The 17010-nt window shown below is 32.0% G+C and overlaps 1 protein-coding gene across 10 annotated transcripts in view; it reads left to right on the forward strand.

The window, feature by feature from the left end:
• Positions 1-17010, forward strand: part of LOC143223233 (cytokine receptor-like) — a 115987-nt gene that overhangs the window by 84554 nt on the left and 14423 nt on the right. For all 10 annotated transcript variants that reach the window (XR_013012781.1, XR_013012782.1, XM_076450891.1 and 7 more), the window contains 6 exons: positions 3501-3661; positions 3887-4049; positions 5831-5916; positions 6635-6872; positions 7515-7817; positions 13881-14027. Coding sequence is in view for 8 of the 10 variants with exons in the window: in XM_076450891.1 (XP_076307006.1) it covers positions 3501-3661; positions 3887-4049; positions 5831-5916; positions 6635-6872; positions 7515-7817; positions 13881-14027 (1098 nt within the window). In the remaining 2 variants the exon portion in view is untranslated. The remainder of the gene's footprint in view (positions 1-3500; positions 3662-3886; positions 4050-5830; positions 5917-6634; positions 6873-7514; positions 7818-13880; positions 14028-17010) is intronic.

Here is a 17010-nt window from a genome sequence, read left to right on the forward strand (position 1 = left end):
TCTCCTTCCCCTGTTTCATTCCCTCCTACTTGAGATTTCTTGACCATCCAGCACATGTCAGAAGTGGTTTAGGAATTGCTCTTCAAGTGGGAAATAAACAATTTTTCATATCCTTTCAGGGGTTTTGCTCCTGATTTTTTTGTTGTCCCCTTCACCTAAGATTGGTGGCTGGTAATTGATTTATCTTGCCTCAACTTTTACATACTTCATTCACTTGGAGATTTGTCTCACCCTGAGATGGTCGTTTTCTTCAGAGTAATGGATAACTAAAAATGGATGTTCCCAACGTTTACCTTCATATAACTGATATCACCACAGTTTTGTCTTTTATCTTTGGTTTGTCCATCATAGGATGGTTTATCAATTTTGTTGCCCTTCTTTCAGACTTGTCTTGTTTTCTTATATTTTGTCAAATAGTCCAAGCTTTGGTTTGGCATCTCTGTGCTCTGAGACTGATTTTATAATTACATGGATATCTGGCTCATTCTGAACAGAAATTTGCCAATTATACTCAGCTACTACTCTTTATGGTGGCTCATTTGGGCTGCTTGATCAAGATGGAGAAGTCTTTCCTCAGACCCTCTCAATATCTTGTCCATTTTAGGGTCTCTTTCAACATACATATTACTTGAGCCTAGTCTTTTTTTTATGACTTCATTCAATGGAACTTTTAATTCACCATGCTCTCTTGGCTCAGTCACTTACTGTTTTTGAGGTTCTATTGCTTTTTATGATGTGGTCTTCAATGACATCACTGATCCTCCTCAGTCATGCTCTTATGTGATCTCTTCAATGGGTGCTTCACAAATGAGTATTTCATTGGGAATTCTTGTTGGATCTTCCTGATTGCTCCTTCTTGGTCAGCTCAACTTTGGTTTTTATGGTTACAACAACTATTCCTTTTTCCTCTAGTCTCTCTCCCACTTTTTCCTTCCCTTCTTCATCAACCTTGCTCAATTGTCCTTCATCCCAACAATTAAATTCTGTGTTTTTGCTCTTGGATTTTTCCAGTCCTTGGCAAGAAGATTCATTTTCAGACCTCAAGTTTATTCCTTGTTAGCTGGTGTCATTGGTTCATCTTCTTTGGAGGTGTACCAATGCAAGTGGTATTTCATAGTTGGTATACAACCAAGAGGTTTCCTGCCAACAGGCCTACTGTGACTCTTGTTGCAGAATCTCTCACTGGGTTCTTCAACCATGTATCATCAGTCTCCACTTTCTGGATATCAGGCAACCTTATTCCATACTTTTAATTTTTTTCCAATACCTTAAAGATTTTTTCATTGTTCTTACCATGCTTTCTTTTTTTTTGGGGTTTCATCAACCACCTGTGGCCATTTTCCAGACTTTGATGCAACTATAACTGATAAGATTTTTGTTTCTTTAGAGGCCTTTCTCTAATTCTTGAACTCTAAATCTGCACTGTCCATCCATGTTGACTTGGACTTTATCTTACATGTTTCTGCATGCTTACTAGTGAGATGGTGTGTGCTACAAGATCACTTGAAGGTGAATAACTTTGCAATGTTTTGCTTCATAAACATGCTTGTTTTAGATCATACCACCCATGAACTGCATGGGTAAAGCAGAAGGGGGATTGTTGCCTATTTCCATCACACTTAAAGTGAATAACTTGGTATGGGCTGCTTTTCAAAATAGGGTGATTATGTTCCTCCCTAATTTATTGTCATCTTTCTTTCTTCAAGTGAAGTATGGGAGTTCTTGTCACTTTCCATTTGCAAGCCACTGGTATGGTTAAGCATGAAAGCATCTTGCTGAATAAGTTCCATAAAATAACCATTCGGTTACTGAGTAGGGTAGTGGTGTTCTGGGGATGAAGATGATGCAATATTCTCTCATGCGCATTAACCAATACAGCAGTATGAGACATCAGAATGCAGTTCATCCCTTCAATTGGAATCCATCGTTCTACTCTCTTACAGATGTCAGTATCCTGTGGGCATATTTTGGATTTAGAGTGAACCAACATCATAAATCCTCACACAGGTTTTAGGTTGTTTATCTGCTTTCTTTGATTTCCTCCATTTTTGTTGTGGGTTATGGCGATGGTACATGAGATTGTTATGGTTTTGTACTTTTTCCCTTGTCCTCTTATTACATGGATGTTCTTGCTATTTGGATGGTTCTGGCTTACTTTTACAGTTTGGCAAATTGATTACATGTTATAGGGATCATTTTTATACCAGATGTATACCTGGTTTAGAATAAGTGTTTGCTTCTTCTTTTCATATTTGGATGCAAAATTTTCATTTTCAGGGATATCCTTCAGACTCTTTAGGCAGGGTGAGATACTTCTATTCTTCCCTTACACCAGTTCCTTGTCTTTCTCAATGTAGGATTCTAGATAATCTTGTGAAAGAAGGTAAGTATATGTCAAAAGCTATAAATTTTTTATACTGAAAATGTGTTTCCAATAACACTTACCATTTATTCTCTCCACATTTCTCCAGTGCTGAAATCTCCCAACTTAAGTGGTAGTTTGGTAGAGGAATGTAGAGGGAGTCACATGTGTCACATGAGCATGTCATGCTTCTGTTGGTGAGCAGGTGATACATGATATGCATGAGAGAATTGTTTGAACCATGCAATTATAATAGGGGAGAACAGAAGGCATGTGGCATACATAAACGTTTGCATATAGAGGGCAGCACTGAATGGGAATATTTTACCTTGTGAGGAGATAAGTACCTATCATAGACATTTTTAGTATAGGAAAATATAACTATGTAAAGGCTTGTTGTTTTTGTTTCTTTTCAAAAAATTAAAATATTAATATATAAAAGATAAAATTTCTCAAACTGTACCTAAGTAGAGCACACAGAGCTGGAAAGGTAACAAATCTTTGATTTGCAGCCTGATAACTTAAAATCTGAAATTTTAATAAAGATATTAATTTAAGAAATTGACTTATTATTTTAAAAATCACTATATTGTTGACTTCTGAACAGTTAATATACATTTTATATTGATCTGTCGTTGGAAAACAAATACCAGAAGATAGATTATATGGTCATTGAAGCTCTTGAAAAATTTGACAGTATAACTGAAATCAGAGAACTATAGTTCCGTTTTGAATTAGATGTTGAATAGATTTTTGAAAATTGATTAAATTATATTTAAATTATGGCAACTATTTTTAATACATTAATAAAGAGAAATATATTAATTATGAATATTATGTCACCTTTCTCTTAATGACAGACCATGTACAAAAATCAGACATAGCTTTTGAAATCTGCAACTCAGATTTGGACAGGAAATCTTACATGTTGTTTCAATGACAATCTCAAAATTAGATAATGGAAACTTGAAATTCAAATCAGCACAGGAAACCTTGACTTGTTGTTTAATGTGCTTTTAATAATAATATGCCTTTTCTTATATTAATGTACAATGTTGTTATGCATATATAGTTTTCTCATTCACTGTTATCATATAATATATGTGTGAACAGTTTAAATTATAATATCTTTCAACAGTAATTTCTGATGCTCCACTCCACTTGGAAGTTATCAATAAAACTCAGAGTGAAATAAATATCACCTGGAATCATCCCAAAGGTTTCCAGTTTGGAGAATTTAAAGAAGGACTTCATTATCAACTGAGATACAGAATTGCAAACACCCAAAATGACTGGGAAGTAAGTAGGACTTGTCATAAAAGTTGTAAGTATTAAAATGAAAAATGAAAAAAATGAGTAAAACTGAAAATAAAAACAGTTGGTCAGTTATTATTCCAAAGAAGAATGTTGAAAGGAAATATGAAAATGTTATGAAAACAATTTCAATATGTAGTAGATTGAGGCTCAAATTGTTAAGTTTTATTATTATTAATATCTATCAGTTGAATTGTTTATTTTTTGCAGGTGCATGAAGTTGGAATAGATAAGACTGAATACACCCTAACTGATTTGATACCTTATGTTCGTTATGACATCCAGCTTCGATGTCGATCTAGTAAAGCAGATCCAAATTTAGAAATGATGTGGAGTGAGTTCACTGTCATTTACTGTCGCACTGATCCTGATGGTGGGTGATTTTTATTGGTGTTGTTGAAATAGAAGTTTTAATGTTATCAGTTTGGTAATAATGAGTTCATGGACCAATTAAAACAAATTTCAAACAGAGAACTAAGAACATGCAAGAAAACGAAGCACTTAAAATGGAAAGTAATTTGTAAAATTTTGATAAGTGTGATACAGTACATGCATACGTAGGATTTAATAGCAAAATTATAAAAATCAAAATATTTCTGCCAGTGAATATTTTGTGGTTAGCTTAATGGTATTAAAGAAGCTGTCTCTAACCTTTAAATGCATTCTTGGTTAAAGTGTGTTTTGACTCAAGTTTCTGATTCAAAAGTAGAGATATTTAATAACTTAAAACAATTATCACTAAAACATAATCCTCAGGCACTAGCAAGAGTGCATCTGTTGATTGAGGGGAAATTGTATCATTGAATTAAAACATTTATTGAAAATAAACTCGTAGTCATTATTCCATACATTAAAAATACATGAATTTAAATTAATTCAATAAAAAAGACTTTTGTGCTTAAAATGTTTTTAAAAATTAAAAGTTTGAGTTTCAGGTTGATTTCTAGCATTCAACAAATGAAAACTTTATAGTTTTTTGTGAATTTGCAGAATTTTTGTAAAGTACAATATGGTATTACCTACTCCCCTTGGGAGGAAAGTCAGAATAGTAAAAAAAAAAGAAAGACAGTGTGATCCTTTCATCTTCAGTACATGTGTAGTGTAATTAATCTTAGAGTAACCATTTCTTTTAATATTGACTGTTGTGGTATTATGTTAACTGCATACATCCAAACATTGAGAAATTATTGAAAATCATCTAAACAATTAATGAAATTTCTTTTTCTACTCTTTTAAAATGTTTAAACCTGTTGGCTTTAATATAGGTTTAAACTGTGTTAAATGAAACCTTAAGATCAACAATAACAAAATTAGATTAAGTATGAGTTTTGAATGGTAAAAAGATATATTTTATTGTATATCAGTGACCATAAACATAATGAAACCATATCTTGTTTTCTGATTCAAAACAAATACAAAATGACAGTTTTATAAAATATAAACTTTATTAGGAAGCTTTATGAGAATGTAGGAGCACATAAGAATCAATAATTAAAATCTACAACAAAGATGAGCATGTCTATTATGTTTTTTAATATTTCACAAAGAAAACTTTTTAAATTTCAATAAAAAAACAACCCATACTCTTAAGAACTTGGATACATTTTATAATTTGCCATATACTAGAATTGCTTTTAGTTTTTTTATATTTAAGCCAGAATTAGCATTTCCTATATATGTATCTTAAAAGTTAAGTTTTAATATTATGTAAAAACTTTCAGTTGTAGTTTTGCAGTGTGACTTTTCTATGTTGACATTTTACTGTGCATCAACTTTAAGAAATTAGTGAAGTGAAATAAGTGAAAAATTTGTTTACTCAAAATATTAAGATCAACTCTTCCTGGAAGGATGTGGTAAGAATGCCAGGCTGATATTGTTATAATTCTAGTTTGTCCATTTTGAGTATTCAGATATTTATTCATAGGAAATTTTACTATTGGTATTGTTTCATAATGGCACAGTGGTATGTCTCCTAACTTATACTCCTAGAAACTTGGTGTTGATACTTGTGGGCAGAGTACAGATACCCCTTTGTGTAACTTTGTACATAATAACAAAATAAACTGACTATTGGTATTTTCGTTTTGTTCAGAGTAAAAAATGAACTTGATATATAATATAAAACATTAATGCTGCTTTCTTTCTTTTTTACAGTGCCATATTTGATTCCAGAAACCAGAAAGGGTGCTTTTGAACAAACCATACTGCACTTTCAAAGAATAATAACTTTATATTGGAAAGTAAGACTTTTTGTTTCTATCTGATATAGTTTTGTTTTCCATATGTGCATGCCCATTAGACACTGGTAAATGAACACATGAATGACCTTAATATTGTTGGGGAATAAAAATATAAAGGATAGAACAAGTTTAGGAACACAGTTCAATTACAGTAACACAGTAAAGTAAACATCCAAGAAACTTAAAGTATTTAAATAGTTTAGGTAAACAGTGACACACAGTGTCTTTTAGTTTGAACTCCATATAACTCCAGATGTAAATTATTAAATAAAGTTTGTATAAATTTCTTTTACTCAATGTAAGAAATTAAAATTACATTGGACATTTTTTTGGTTTAACCTTCTTTTTCTTTTCTTTGTTTATATGTATATAATGATAACAAATAAAGAAAGGAGCTTGAATTTATTACAAAATGTTTAGAGAGGCATGAAGTTGTCAAACAGAGTAACCAGTCTCCATAGTAATAACTCATTGTAAGTTCTGTTTTATGAGTATATTTCTTAGTAGGATATATTTTACAAATCGTGATTTATAACTTGTATGTATCTTTTATTTGTGTGCCACCTATGTATGACAGTATTTTTTATTGTACTTCTTTTCCTTTACATGTTAAAATTAACATTAATGTTGTTAGACTTGTATAAAAATGTTTGTAAAGTTTGTGTAAATATGCAGTAATTATTTCCACATTGTTTCTCTTATTCTCTTTACTTTTTAGCCTGTCCCTAAAGAAAATTACAATGGGGAAGATTTTCATTACCTTATTGAGTATCTGGTTGTTCACACATCACGTCCCAAACGAAGTGTTACAATTCAAAAAGTGGAGGGCTCATTAACAAAATATACATTTCATCATATGGCACTTAAAATACCATATACCTTTATTTTATACTCTGTAAACAAGGAAGGTCGATCAGACAGGTCATCAGAAATTTTCGTTGATAGTGTGGAAAGAAGTAAGTAATTAAATTATATTTGTTCATTCATAGTATATCTTTAAGTTATTTATTTGTATTATTTAGTGACAGACTACAAATTATTGGTTTAAAAATATAATAAATGTAATGATATACAATTAAATATACTTATAATGAACTTCATGAAATTTTGTGTATATCAGGATTTGGCTTGCAATAAAAACATAAGTTACAATGATAAAGATATGGCATTGAAATGATGAGACTAAAGCTGCCCTTGTGAACTTTTGATTTTAATCTTAAGTACTTTCAGAACATTTCATTGTAGTAACTTGTTTTGGTTTCTTAACGTTATTTCAAAACCAGTTTTTGTCATATAATTATTACGATGAAAAAAGAATGTATCGTAATGTAGATCATAGGAAATTTTATTTCATTTATTCACAAAATCCATGTGTTTCAATTTAGTTTATTCCAAGTGTTTCATAAACATCCCAAATTAGATAGCTTTAACTTTAAGTAATCAATATGGTAATTAGCTGATTCAGTTTATTTTAAACCTGTATTTTTTGAAAATTTAATATTATAATCAAAATCCCAGAAGCTATTTAGTTAGTTTCAAATGTGTATGTTATAAAATTAGCTGACCCTTTGTAATATTATCAAGTTGTTTTTTTTCAGTCATCCCAAGACCTGCCAACATCACAGCTGTTTCTTTTGCTAATGGGACTTATAAGTTAGAATGGGGCTATTCTACAGAAAAAGTGCCAATTACCAGTTTCACTGTCTTCTGGTGTAATAATCCTCAACCTCGTCCATTTACCTGTAATCATCCTATCAGCTGGAAAACATTTTCTGCTGAAACCAATTCAACAAAATTTGATTTTGAGAGGGATTTAAACTACCAGTTTGCTGTTGCAGCTAATTCTGAAAGATCAACATCAGGAATGGAGTGGGCAGTGTGTATTGTTCCTGCTGAAAAAGGTATGTTATTGAAAAGAGCAGTATTAATCTATGCATTCTGGTTTGGGTAGTTGAAATAATACAAAATTCATGTATGTTCTAAGTTTGTTGTGTTTTTTTGTTGTTGTTGTTTAACGTAATATGTTTAAGGGTGTATTTGTATTAACATTTGTGAATTTTGTCATCGTGTTGAAGCGAAACGAACCTTTTTCATCAGTATGACAAACAAGGTGGTAATTTTTGCATATTGGGTCATTAATAATGAACTGGTTTTAATTTTTTGTTTAATCGCACAAGGATAATCAATCAAATCTAAAGGCAACAGTAAAGTGTTACTTAATATTTGTATTTAAACACATTTTGGTAGGAAACTCCTATTGGTTGAACAAAAAAGGTATTATAAAAAGTTATTTTTACAAATATATTTACTGTGATTATTTTATCAAACTAAAATATTAACTTGCATATCTTTTTTACTACATAAATATACTTTAAAAGGCACAATAAATGTTTAAGTCCCAAACATATCCAAGTATCAAGTATATAATACAGAACTTATTGCAGTAGGTTGTCGACATCAATGTTTATATTAATTTTAGCTATAGGTAGCTTGTAATGTCACAAAAGACAACTTCTTTGTTATAAAGTTACGTTAAAGTAAGTGGTAGATTGTTTATTGATTAGTAAATATCACAGTATTTACTTTTTTGCTGTTGCATTAGTGGGTTTGTTTGTTGGTTGCTTTGAATTTGTGAATATTGAGTTTGTAATATAGTAATATAGTAAAGTAATATAGTAATCTCTTGAGAAGTACTATATGTACAGGAGAAATCAACAAGAATGTGACAGTTTAGTATTATGTGTGAAGTTAGGCATATTGATTTCTTTTGTAAAAGTGTACAAATGTAGATCTTGTCCAAGAAATGACTTCTAAAATGGTAGTACCTCCACTCACCTAAAACTATTCCAACCATGATTTGCCCTCTAAGCATTGTTCAAATTTTTCAACAGTGTACCAGTCTCGTATACAATAGCTCTTCATTTTTGCACTATTGCACCAACATGTGTCTGCCCTCCACCAATCATACTGTGCTGACTAAACTAATGCTGGTAGCTCTCTCTACAATTGTGATACAGTCCTTTCTTTTTTGATTGGCAGTCCAGTATATGGATGTATGTTTTTTTAACTCATTCTTCATGTGACTTCAAGATTCTGAATGTGCTCAATCACAATTTTATATCAGTTTCAAATTTAATTTTTCTCTCTTGTGCTTGATTTCCAATATTTTTACTTGTTATTTTAGAAATATTTCTATTTATGAACTCTACATTGTTCATGTGAATTTGAGATTTAATATAGCAGATGTTGAAATTCCTGCTATAAGTAGAATACTAGTCTTCAGGTCTTAGGGTAGATGATTTCTGCAGGGGAAGCACAGGCTCAAGTTTGTGAGGAATTTGTCTTATGTTTGACCAATGTTTGTGTGAAAATAGTCCTTCTACAATGCTTTTCACTTATTACTGCACCTCCATGTCATATGCTGGGTTAGGTATTGTATTTTCTCGAGCAATCTGTGGTAAGTTTTTCAGCATGTATTTCTCTCCCCCACCTCCATAGGTATACCCATGTTTGGTGACTTTATATGAGCTTTTGCAGATAACATAATTTCTGTACTCAATAATTTAAGTCACTCATTTCTTCTCTGTTCAGTATAAAGTTAGATTTTTATCCTCCTTTAACCATCTATGTTAATTTAGTTTAAACTTGTATTTGGAGTTTGATTGTTCTTTGATGTCTTTGTTTGCATTTTACTTCATTTCACTGTTAATGTTTTGTAAATTCCTTTTTCTTTACTACATGCCTAATTTAAGATTAGATTAAACTTTGTTATTATTAACTGGGTACTTTTTTTCTTATAATTTTTAGGGTCAATTTCATTTGTCTTCTGTGTTATAAATTCTTTGAGTGGACTTGTATGTTTGGTATTTAAGAGTCATTTATCTTTTATGTACCTTTAGGGGTTTTGTGTTTGCTTTACTAATTTTTTTTCAAAATTTTAGGTGAAACTTCATGGTTTTGCAAGATTGTTATTTTTATGTAATTTATAGACTATATATTTCAATGTTTTATGTTAGTAATGAGTACTTTCTCTCAGTATGATTAGTTTGTGTCTTTAGCAACACTACAAGACAGTTATGTGTGGTCTTGCTCCTACTCTATCCACTTTCCAGCTATCTGTTCCTCCTGTTCAGGATCTTGCTGAATCTCTTCAAGATTTACTACATAAAGTTGGTATTGAATAGGTGGTTCCCACTTTACTGTATCCAGACCAGACATCTTTTACTGTGCATATCACATAGTTTTTGTGATTTACTTTCAAACTTTTATTAATCTGATTTTTGTTTGTGTTGTACCAGTTAGTGTAGCATAAAATCTTAGCTAATAACCTTTATTTTAATATACTCTTCAAAAAAGAAATGCAAAAGGGATATTTTTTTAATTTTAAAGAGAAATATATGTAATAATGTTACAAGCTCAGAGTATGTGATGTTACACGTGTTAAGGCACTGATTGTCAGACCAAAATGACAATAAAGGTTGTGCACTTTGAAAACAGAGGAAAACAAAGGATTTTTTGCCAAAATGCATTTGTGTCCAATAAATTTGTTTGAGAGATCTGCATGTTCTGCAAGTGCAACATATGCAAAATCCCTATAAAAGTGACGGGTTCTCGGTTTCCATAGCTCAGTGTTAAGCCACCGACACGCAATACAGTTACGCCAAGACTGACTGAAGCACAACGCCATTGGTCGCTTGGAAGCAGGTGAATCTCGATCAGATGTTGCCAGAGCTGTGAATGTCCACCAAAGCACCATCACAAGGCTATGGAATCGTCACCAACAACTGGATTAACTTGTGACCGTCCACGATCTGGCAGACCTCGTGTGACCACGCCCACACAAGATCGTTACATTTGGTTACGTCACCTTCGGGATAGGACCACCACTGCGACGTCTACTGCCTCAACCATACCAGGGCTGCGTAGAATTTCCGATCAGACCGTACGTAACCGTTACGAGATTCTTAGGCCCCATGTGCAACTCATCATGGTGAACGTCAACGACGTTTTTCAACATGACAATGCCCGTCCTCACACAGCCCGTCTCACCACTGTCTTCTTGAGACACCACAACATCAACGTTCTTCCCTGGCCCTCCAGATCACCAGAATTAAACCCCATCGAACATCGTTGGGACGAGTTGGGTTGACGTCTGCGACGGCGACAACCTCAACCGCAGACTCTACCTCAGCTTGCGGCAGCTTTGCAGGCTGAGTGGACAGCCATTCCACAGGATGTGATTCGTCATCTCATCGCTTCCATGGGCAGGAGATGCCAAGCAGTTATTGATGCTCACGGGGGGCATACTCGTTATTGACGTTGAGTGACGTTAAACTTCAACTAGTGAGCGTGGACTTCGCCTCTGCAGACTTTGGATGTTCAGCAGTGAATGTACAAAGTTTCACACATGTCATACAGATCTACCCGGGAATAAACTTGTTAACAATTTGTCTCAAATTTTGCCTTTTGTGTTTCTTTTTTTGAAGAGTATAGTATGCAAGGTTTAAGTTCTTAATTTTATACTGAAATACTTTAAAAAAGCTGATGTATTCTGATATGTTTGTGGATGACTGCTGCTACATCATGTTTCTTTACACTGAATTTGTTATTTATGTCTTTAGCTGCTTGCAAACTTCATCTTTTGGAGTAGATTGTTCATGCTGGTGTGTGGGCAAGTCCTAATAGATTTATTACTCTTTATCTGCACAACATGGCTATGACTTCTTTGAGTGAGCAGTCTTCTTCCTGTGGAGATTCCACAGACATATGTTTGCCTTTGCCTGTTCTATTTTTATATTAATTTGTTGGTATACCTCATGTTTCAGGATCTCACCTAGTGGTTGGTGTCACCTGATCAGTTGTGATGAGAATTATATCTTGGCACTTAAGTCTATATACTGTCTTAATGTTCACTGTGGAAGTTGGGTGTTTATATAAAACCACCAGTTGCTTTATTTGGTGGTGTGTATATATCTATATATTTCTTTTTATCATTGTTATCTTGTAAAAAGCCTGTTGCTTGTGACTTCATGAATACAGCAGATGGAGATTTTTGCCAATTCCTACTGACCCATTATTCTTATAGTTGGGTCTTTCTGCTTTTCGGAATAGGGAATCACAGATACCTGTTACATTTGTCTCCAGTGTGTCATTCCTCATGATGTATCCCCCTCCTTCTACTAGTGGAGTATATGAGTTCTTGCCACTTTCATTTTCCAGTTGCTGAACTGGTGGATTGTAGATGATGATGTTTTTTTTTTACATACAACAAACTTTGTCATATGAGCGTGCTGCATGATAAAAGTGCTATTGTCATTATATTTCATATTATGCTGTGTCATAATATATTCCCTTAAAACACCAAATCAACCAGCCAACCAACTATAATATATTCAGTCCAAAGTGCTTCTCCCAGATGTATTTTATCCAGGTAGACTGCACCTATTGTTAATAACATACAAATTTTATGTAAGATGTTTCCACTGGATGTTTTCTGCCTGGATGGACCTCAGTTATTGATCTCTCAAAATATGTTCAAGATACAAGTTGATCATTCTTATGCAGGGTGCTTTCACTGGATGTTTTCTGCCCAGGTGGGCTAATGATCATACTGTAGCATAGTGCTATGCAGTATGATTGGTTAAGGGTATTCATGTGATCAGCACATTGCTTAAATGTGCTAAAATGAAGGGGATATTTTTAAAAAACTGGTGCACTGTTAACAATTTTACCAGTACTTGGATGGAAAATTATGGTTTTGATAGCTTTAGATGACAGGAAGTAAGTACTGATTGGAAATAAATTTTCAGCAATAGAAAATGTTAACATTTAAGTTATTGTTTATTAATAAATCCTAATGAACCCACTACAGAAGAAAACCCTTGCAGTGTTGGTACTTATGACTGATAAGGCAACAGACTTGCTTATTTTATTGGGTATGCTTATATGACATACAGAATTGAATTAATGTACTGATTTATGTAGTCACAAATAATTGCATTTTTATACACGTTATAAGATAGTATGAATTTAGTAGAGAAGTGCTTGTAGTATGAACAAAATAATGGTGAATTTCTTGTTATTTGGTATACCAACAGTTTGTCTTTTACCTTGCTATGGTTAATCCAGGCCTATGATTAACACATTTAAAAGTAATACATCTATTTAATATACTTAGAAATTCATATTGTAGGTATGTTTTTTTGTTTGGTGTGATGTGTCCTTCATAAAAGGGGGTTTGTTTTTAACCCTATATATATGGGTGGGGGTTAACACCGTAAAACATCATATGTGCATTTCATAATATATATTATATTATATATTATTTCATAACATATATTATGAATATTTTAATTTCAAAAACATATTTAAGTAAATTCTCAATGTTCATTTCTATGAACCATGTGAACCATTGTTTATTTCAACATAACCATTTATACATTTTCAACTCATTTGAAACATCTCAAGTTTTAATACAAATTACATAGTTGTAGTATAGATGTTATTGGGACATAATCTTGGTTTACACAGATCTAAAGAAGAAAGGCAAACTTGCATACTTCATCCTTTTTCATCTATTTTTTTCCAAAATTTTATCAGTTCTGCCTGTTTGTTGTTATATTATTTATAACCAATAGAAAGATAAGATTCTTATTACAGTAAATATTTCAAGCTTATTCATGAGATGTTTTGTGAACAAGTGAAATACTGATTATTATTTGTGGAAATCTTGTTTGGGTTTTCTGTATAAAACATGGGGTTGCCTGTTACATAAGCTGCATCTGAACTATAGGTGATAGGTATATGTTTCACTTATCTATAAATATCTTTTCAGAGGAAAAGACGTATATTTGGTTATATATGAAATAAAACTTCACAAATATTACAAGCTGTTAAATACAAGGTAATTAAATAATAGTGGCCTCTTTCACTTTTTAAGGTAATTATTATTAACTTTCATTTAGCACTGGACAAAGTGGTTGCTGATGTCTATGCATATAATGAAAGCAGTCTGATTGTAGAGTGGGTTTTAACTTGTAAAGCCCAGAAGAAATTAATTCAGGAATATATCATTCAGTATTGCCAATGTTCTATGAACTACTCTTGTCTTGGTGAGTGTTTTTTAATTTCAAATCTTGAAAGAGATGTTTTTTGTCATGTATACAATTTACAGACAGTTTTTAGATTTACTTGATATTATCCACATTATTGTCAGTGTACCTTTCAACCTTTAATTGTAGTATTCATCAGATGTTGCCAGTTTTGAATTATGGTATATAAAAATGATTCAAAATAATTTTACAGTAAGTGTCTTTACTGTTCTATATTGATTTCATTTAGGTAAAATTACCAAGAACACATTTTTACGTAGGCTGAATGTTTTTGCAGATAATTTATCAAACCTATCCCTAAATCATTAACTTACACATTTATTTATTATATATTATAAACAAAATACTATAAAAATGAAAAAAGCCAACACAATTTCACAAACACTATTCCTACCTACACAAAACTGACTCACGCACACCACAAATATACGGGATCCCCAAACCTCATAAACCAGATTGTCCATTACGACCAATAATGTCCACATGTGAATTGTTTAATTACAATCTTTGTAAATACATAGCATGGGCATTTTCCAAATATGTAACATCAGCCAGCTCATTTATCAAAGACTCTTTTAATTTCAAGTCTAATCTGAATCAACTTAATCATAAAACCTTAATGGCCAGTTTTGATGTTATATCCCTCTTTACAGAAGTTCCAACTGCTGAAGCATGCAAGATAGCCTTAGAACTCTATATCCAAGACCCTAGCCCATCTATAGACATTCCCAGCAACCAAATTAACAACCCTCATAGAATTCATCACGATGAAGACAAACTTCATGTTCAATAACTACAACTATATACAAACAAATGGCCTAAGCATGGGCAACCCAGTATCACCAGTTCCAGCCAATATTTTTATGACACAAGTTGAAACACAAGCAATTGACACAACATTACATCCACCACTATACTGGTACAAATATGTAGATGACACGGTTGCGGGTTTCACATCTACAGAACACACACTTAATTTTTTTCAATCACATTGACGCTATACGTTACAACATCAACTTCACATGTAAACAAGAAGAAAGCAATCAAATATCATTTCTTAACCTCAAAGTTACAAGAACCGATACACAATTTAAAACAGAAATCCACTGAAAAATCACCCATACTGGACTATACATTTCTTGGGACTCGGCACATGAAACAAAATAAAAACTCAACATACTAAAAAACCAAATAAACACAGCCGTAAAACTATGCTCACCAGATAAAATTAATGATTAATTAGACAAAATAAAACAATACTTCATCAACATCAATAAGTTTCCTCCACAAACCGTAGAAAACATTATATGCACACACCTAGACAAAAAACAAAATCAACCAACAAAAATAAATATATCTCGCAAATTAGAAAATCATGAAACCATATAATGCTGCATACCATATATTCCCAACATAAGCAGAAAAATAATCAACATTTGGCAAAAACTAGTAACAAAATATGACATTCCAGTTAATATCAAATTTCTTCCAAAACCAGACATAAAACAAGATCTATACTATGAAAAAACTACACTGACAAACACCACACCAACATTATTTATAAAATACAATGTTATAACTGTCACAACTTCTATATTGGAGAAACAAGTAGAAAAATGGAAACCAGATTCGAAGAACATAAGTCACCTTCACACGTTTTCGAACACTGCAAGTCAAATAAACACAACATAACTATAGAAAACACTCAAATACTAAATAAAGAAACAAACAAACAAATGCAAAATTAAAGAAGCCTTACTTGTACAACAACTTAAGCCCAAAATAAACCAATACAAAGGAACATTTTTATACCTATATTAAAGTAATATAATAAATAATAATAATAATAATAAAACAAATAATATAAAATTATATATTCTAACATCTAAGCACGCCCTCTACATTCCGACACTCAGTTACACAACCCCTTACAAATATGTGGTCAGCTTTTGGTCAGTTACCTTCTTCTTTCTTTGTGAACCTGATGATGACTGAAGAAGATAGAAGCATTGTTTGCTCCTCTACGTAAAACATTTTCTCAACCCAAACAAGCCATTTTTATATATATATTTATTTGATATTATTCAGTTTTAGTGCTTAACCATTTAATATCTTGTACTATATGTACCAGTGTATGCCATACTACAAACATTATAAACCCTTTATATGAGAGACAAAATAGAAATACTAGTAAAATGTAAATGCTTTGAATTTTCTTGTCCTGTACATTTTACTTGTTTTCAGTGAAAGTGTCTAAAATTCTGATTTCCTTTGTTTTTAATTCCCCATATTTTGTTAAATTCATATCCCATCTGCACAGGTAAAACTTCTCAATGCACTAGTGCAGATTTGTTTAATTATTTGCAATGTTTTCAAGTCTGTTGTATAATTAATAATATAGTACTGGTCAGTGTTGTAACACAATGTCATTAATCTAATAATACCAAAATTGAAAAACATAATTCATATCAGTTACTGGCAGCTGTGAAACATCAAAATCGAGAAATGTGTCTCAAAACCTTTACTGTAAGCCTTTTTGGTTTCACATAGTTAGAGTCACATAATTATTGTGAGTGTAGTTCTAATTTTTACACCAAACATTTTGTACATTATTTTCATCTTTTATATTGCATGTATTCTACAAATAATCTGGTTGTAACTCTTGGCTTTATTCTGTGCATTACCTAGTGTCATTTGCATCTGCTGATGATAATTATTTTTACATTTTATTGAAGATTTGAACTTGGCATGCAATCAATTTTTAACATTTCATACAATGTTGAAAGCATTATGTTAGGGTAGTTTTTAAATGTAGGTGTGTAGTTAACTATTGGTGACTAAAAATAAATTTGAAAGTAAGTTTTGTACATTAGTGAAAGATGTAATATCAGTATCATCTTTTTTATAGCAAAATGTCATCAATATATTTTATTTTTCACTTTGTATTTAGTTTTTGTTCCCAGAAGTCAATGTTAAATCATGC

Source organism: Tachypleus tridentatus, chromosome 8 (assembly GCF_004210375.1).
Source record: "Tachypleus tridentatus isolate NWPU-2018 chromosome 8, ASM421037v1, whole genome shotgun sequence".
NCBI classification, from domain to species: domain Eukaryota; kingdom Metazoa; phylum Arthropoda; class Merostomata; order Xiphosura; family Limulidae; genus Tachypleus; species Tachypleus tridentatus.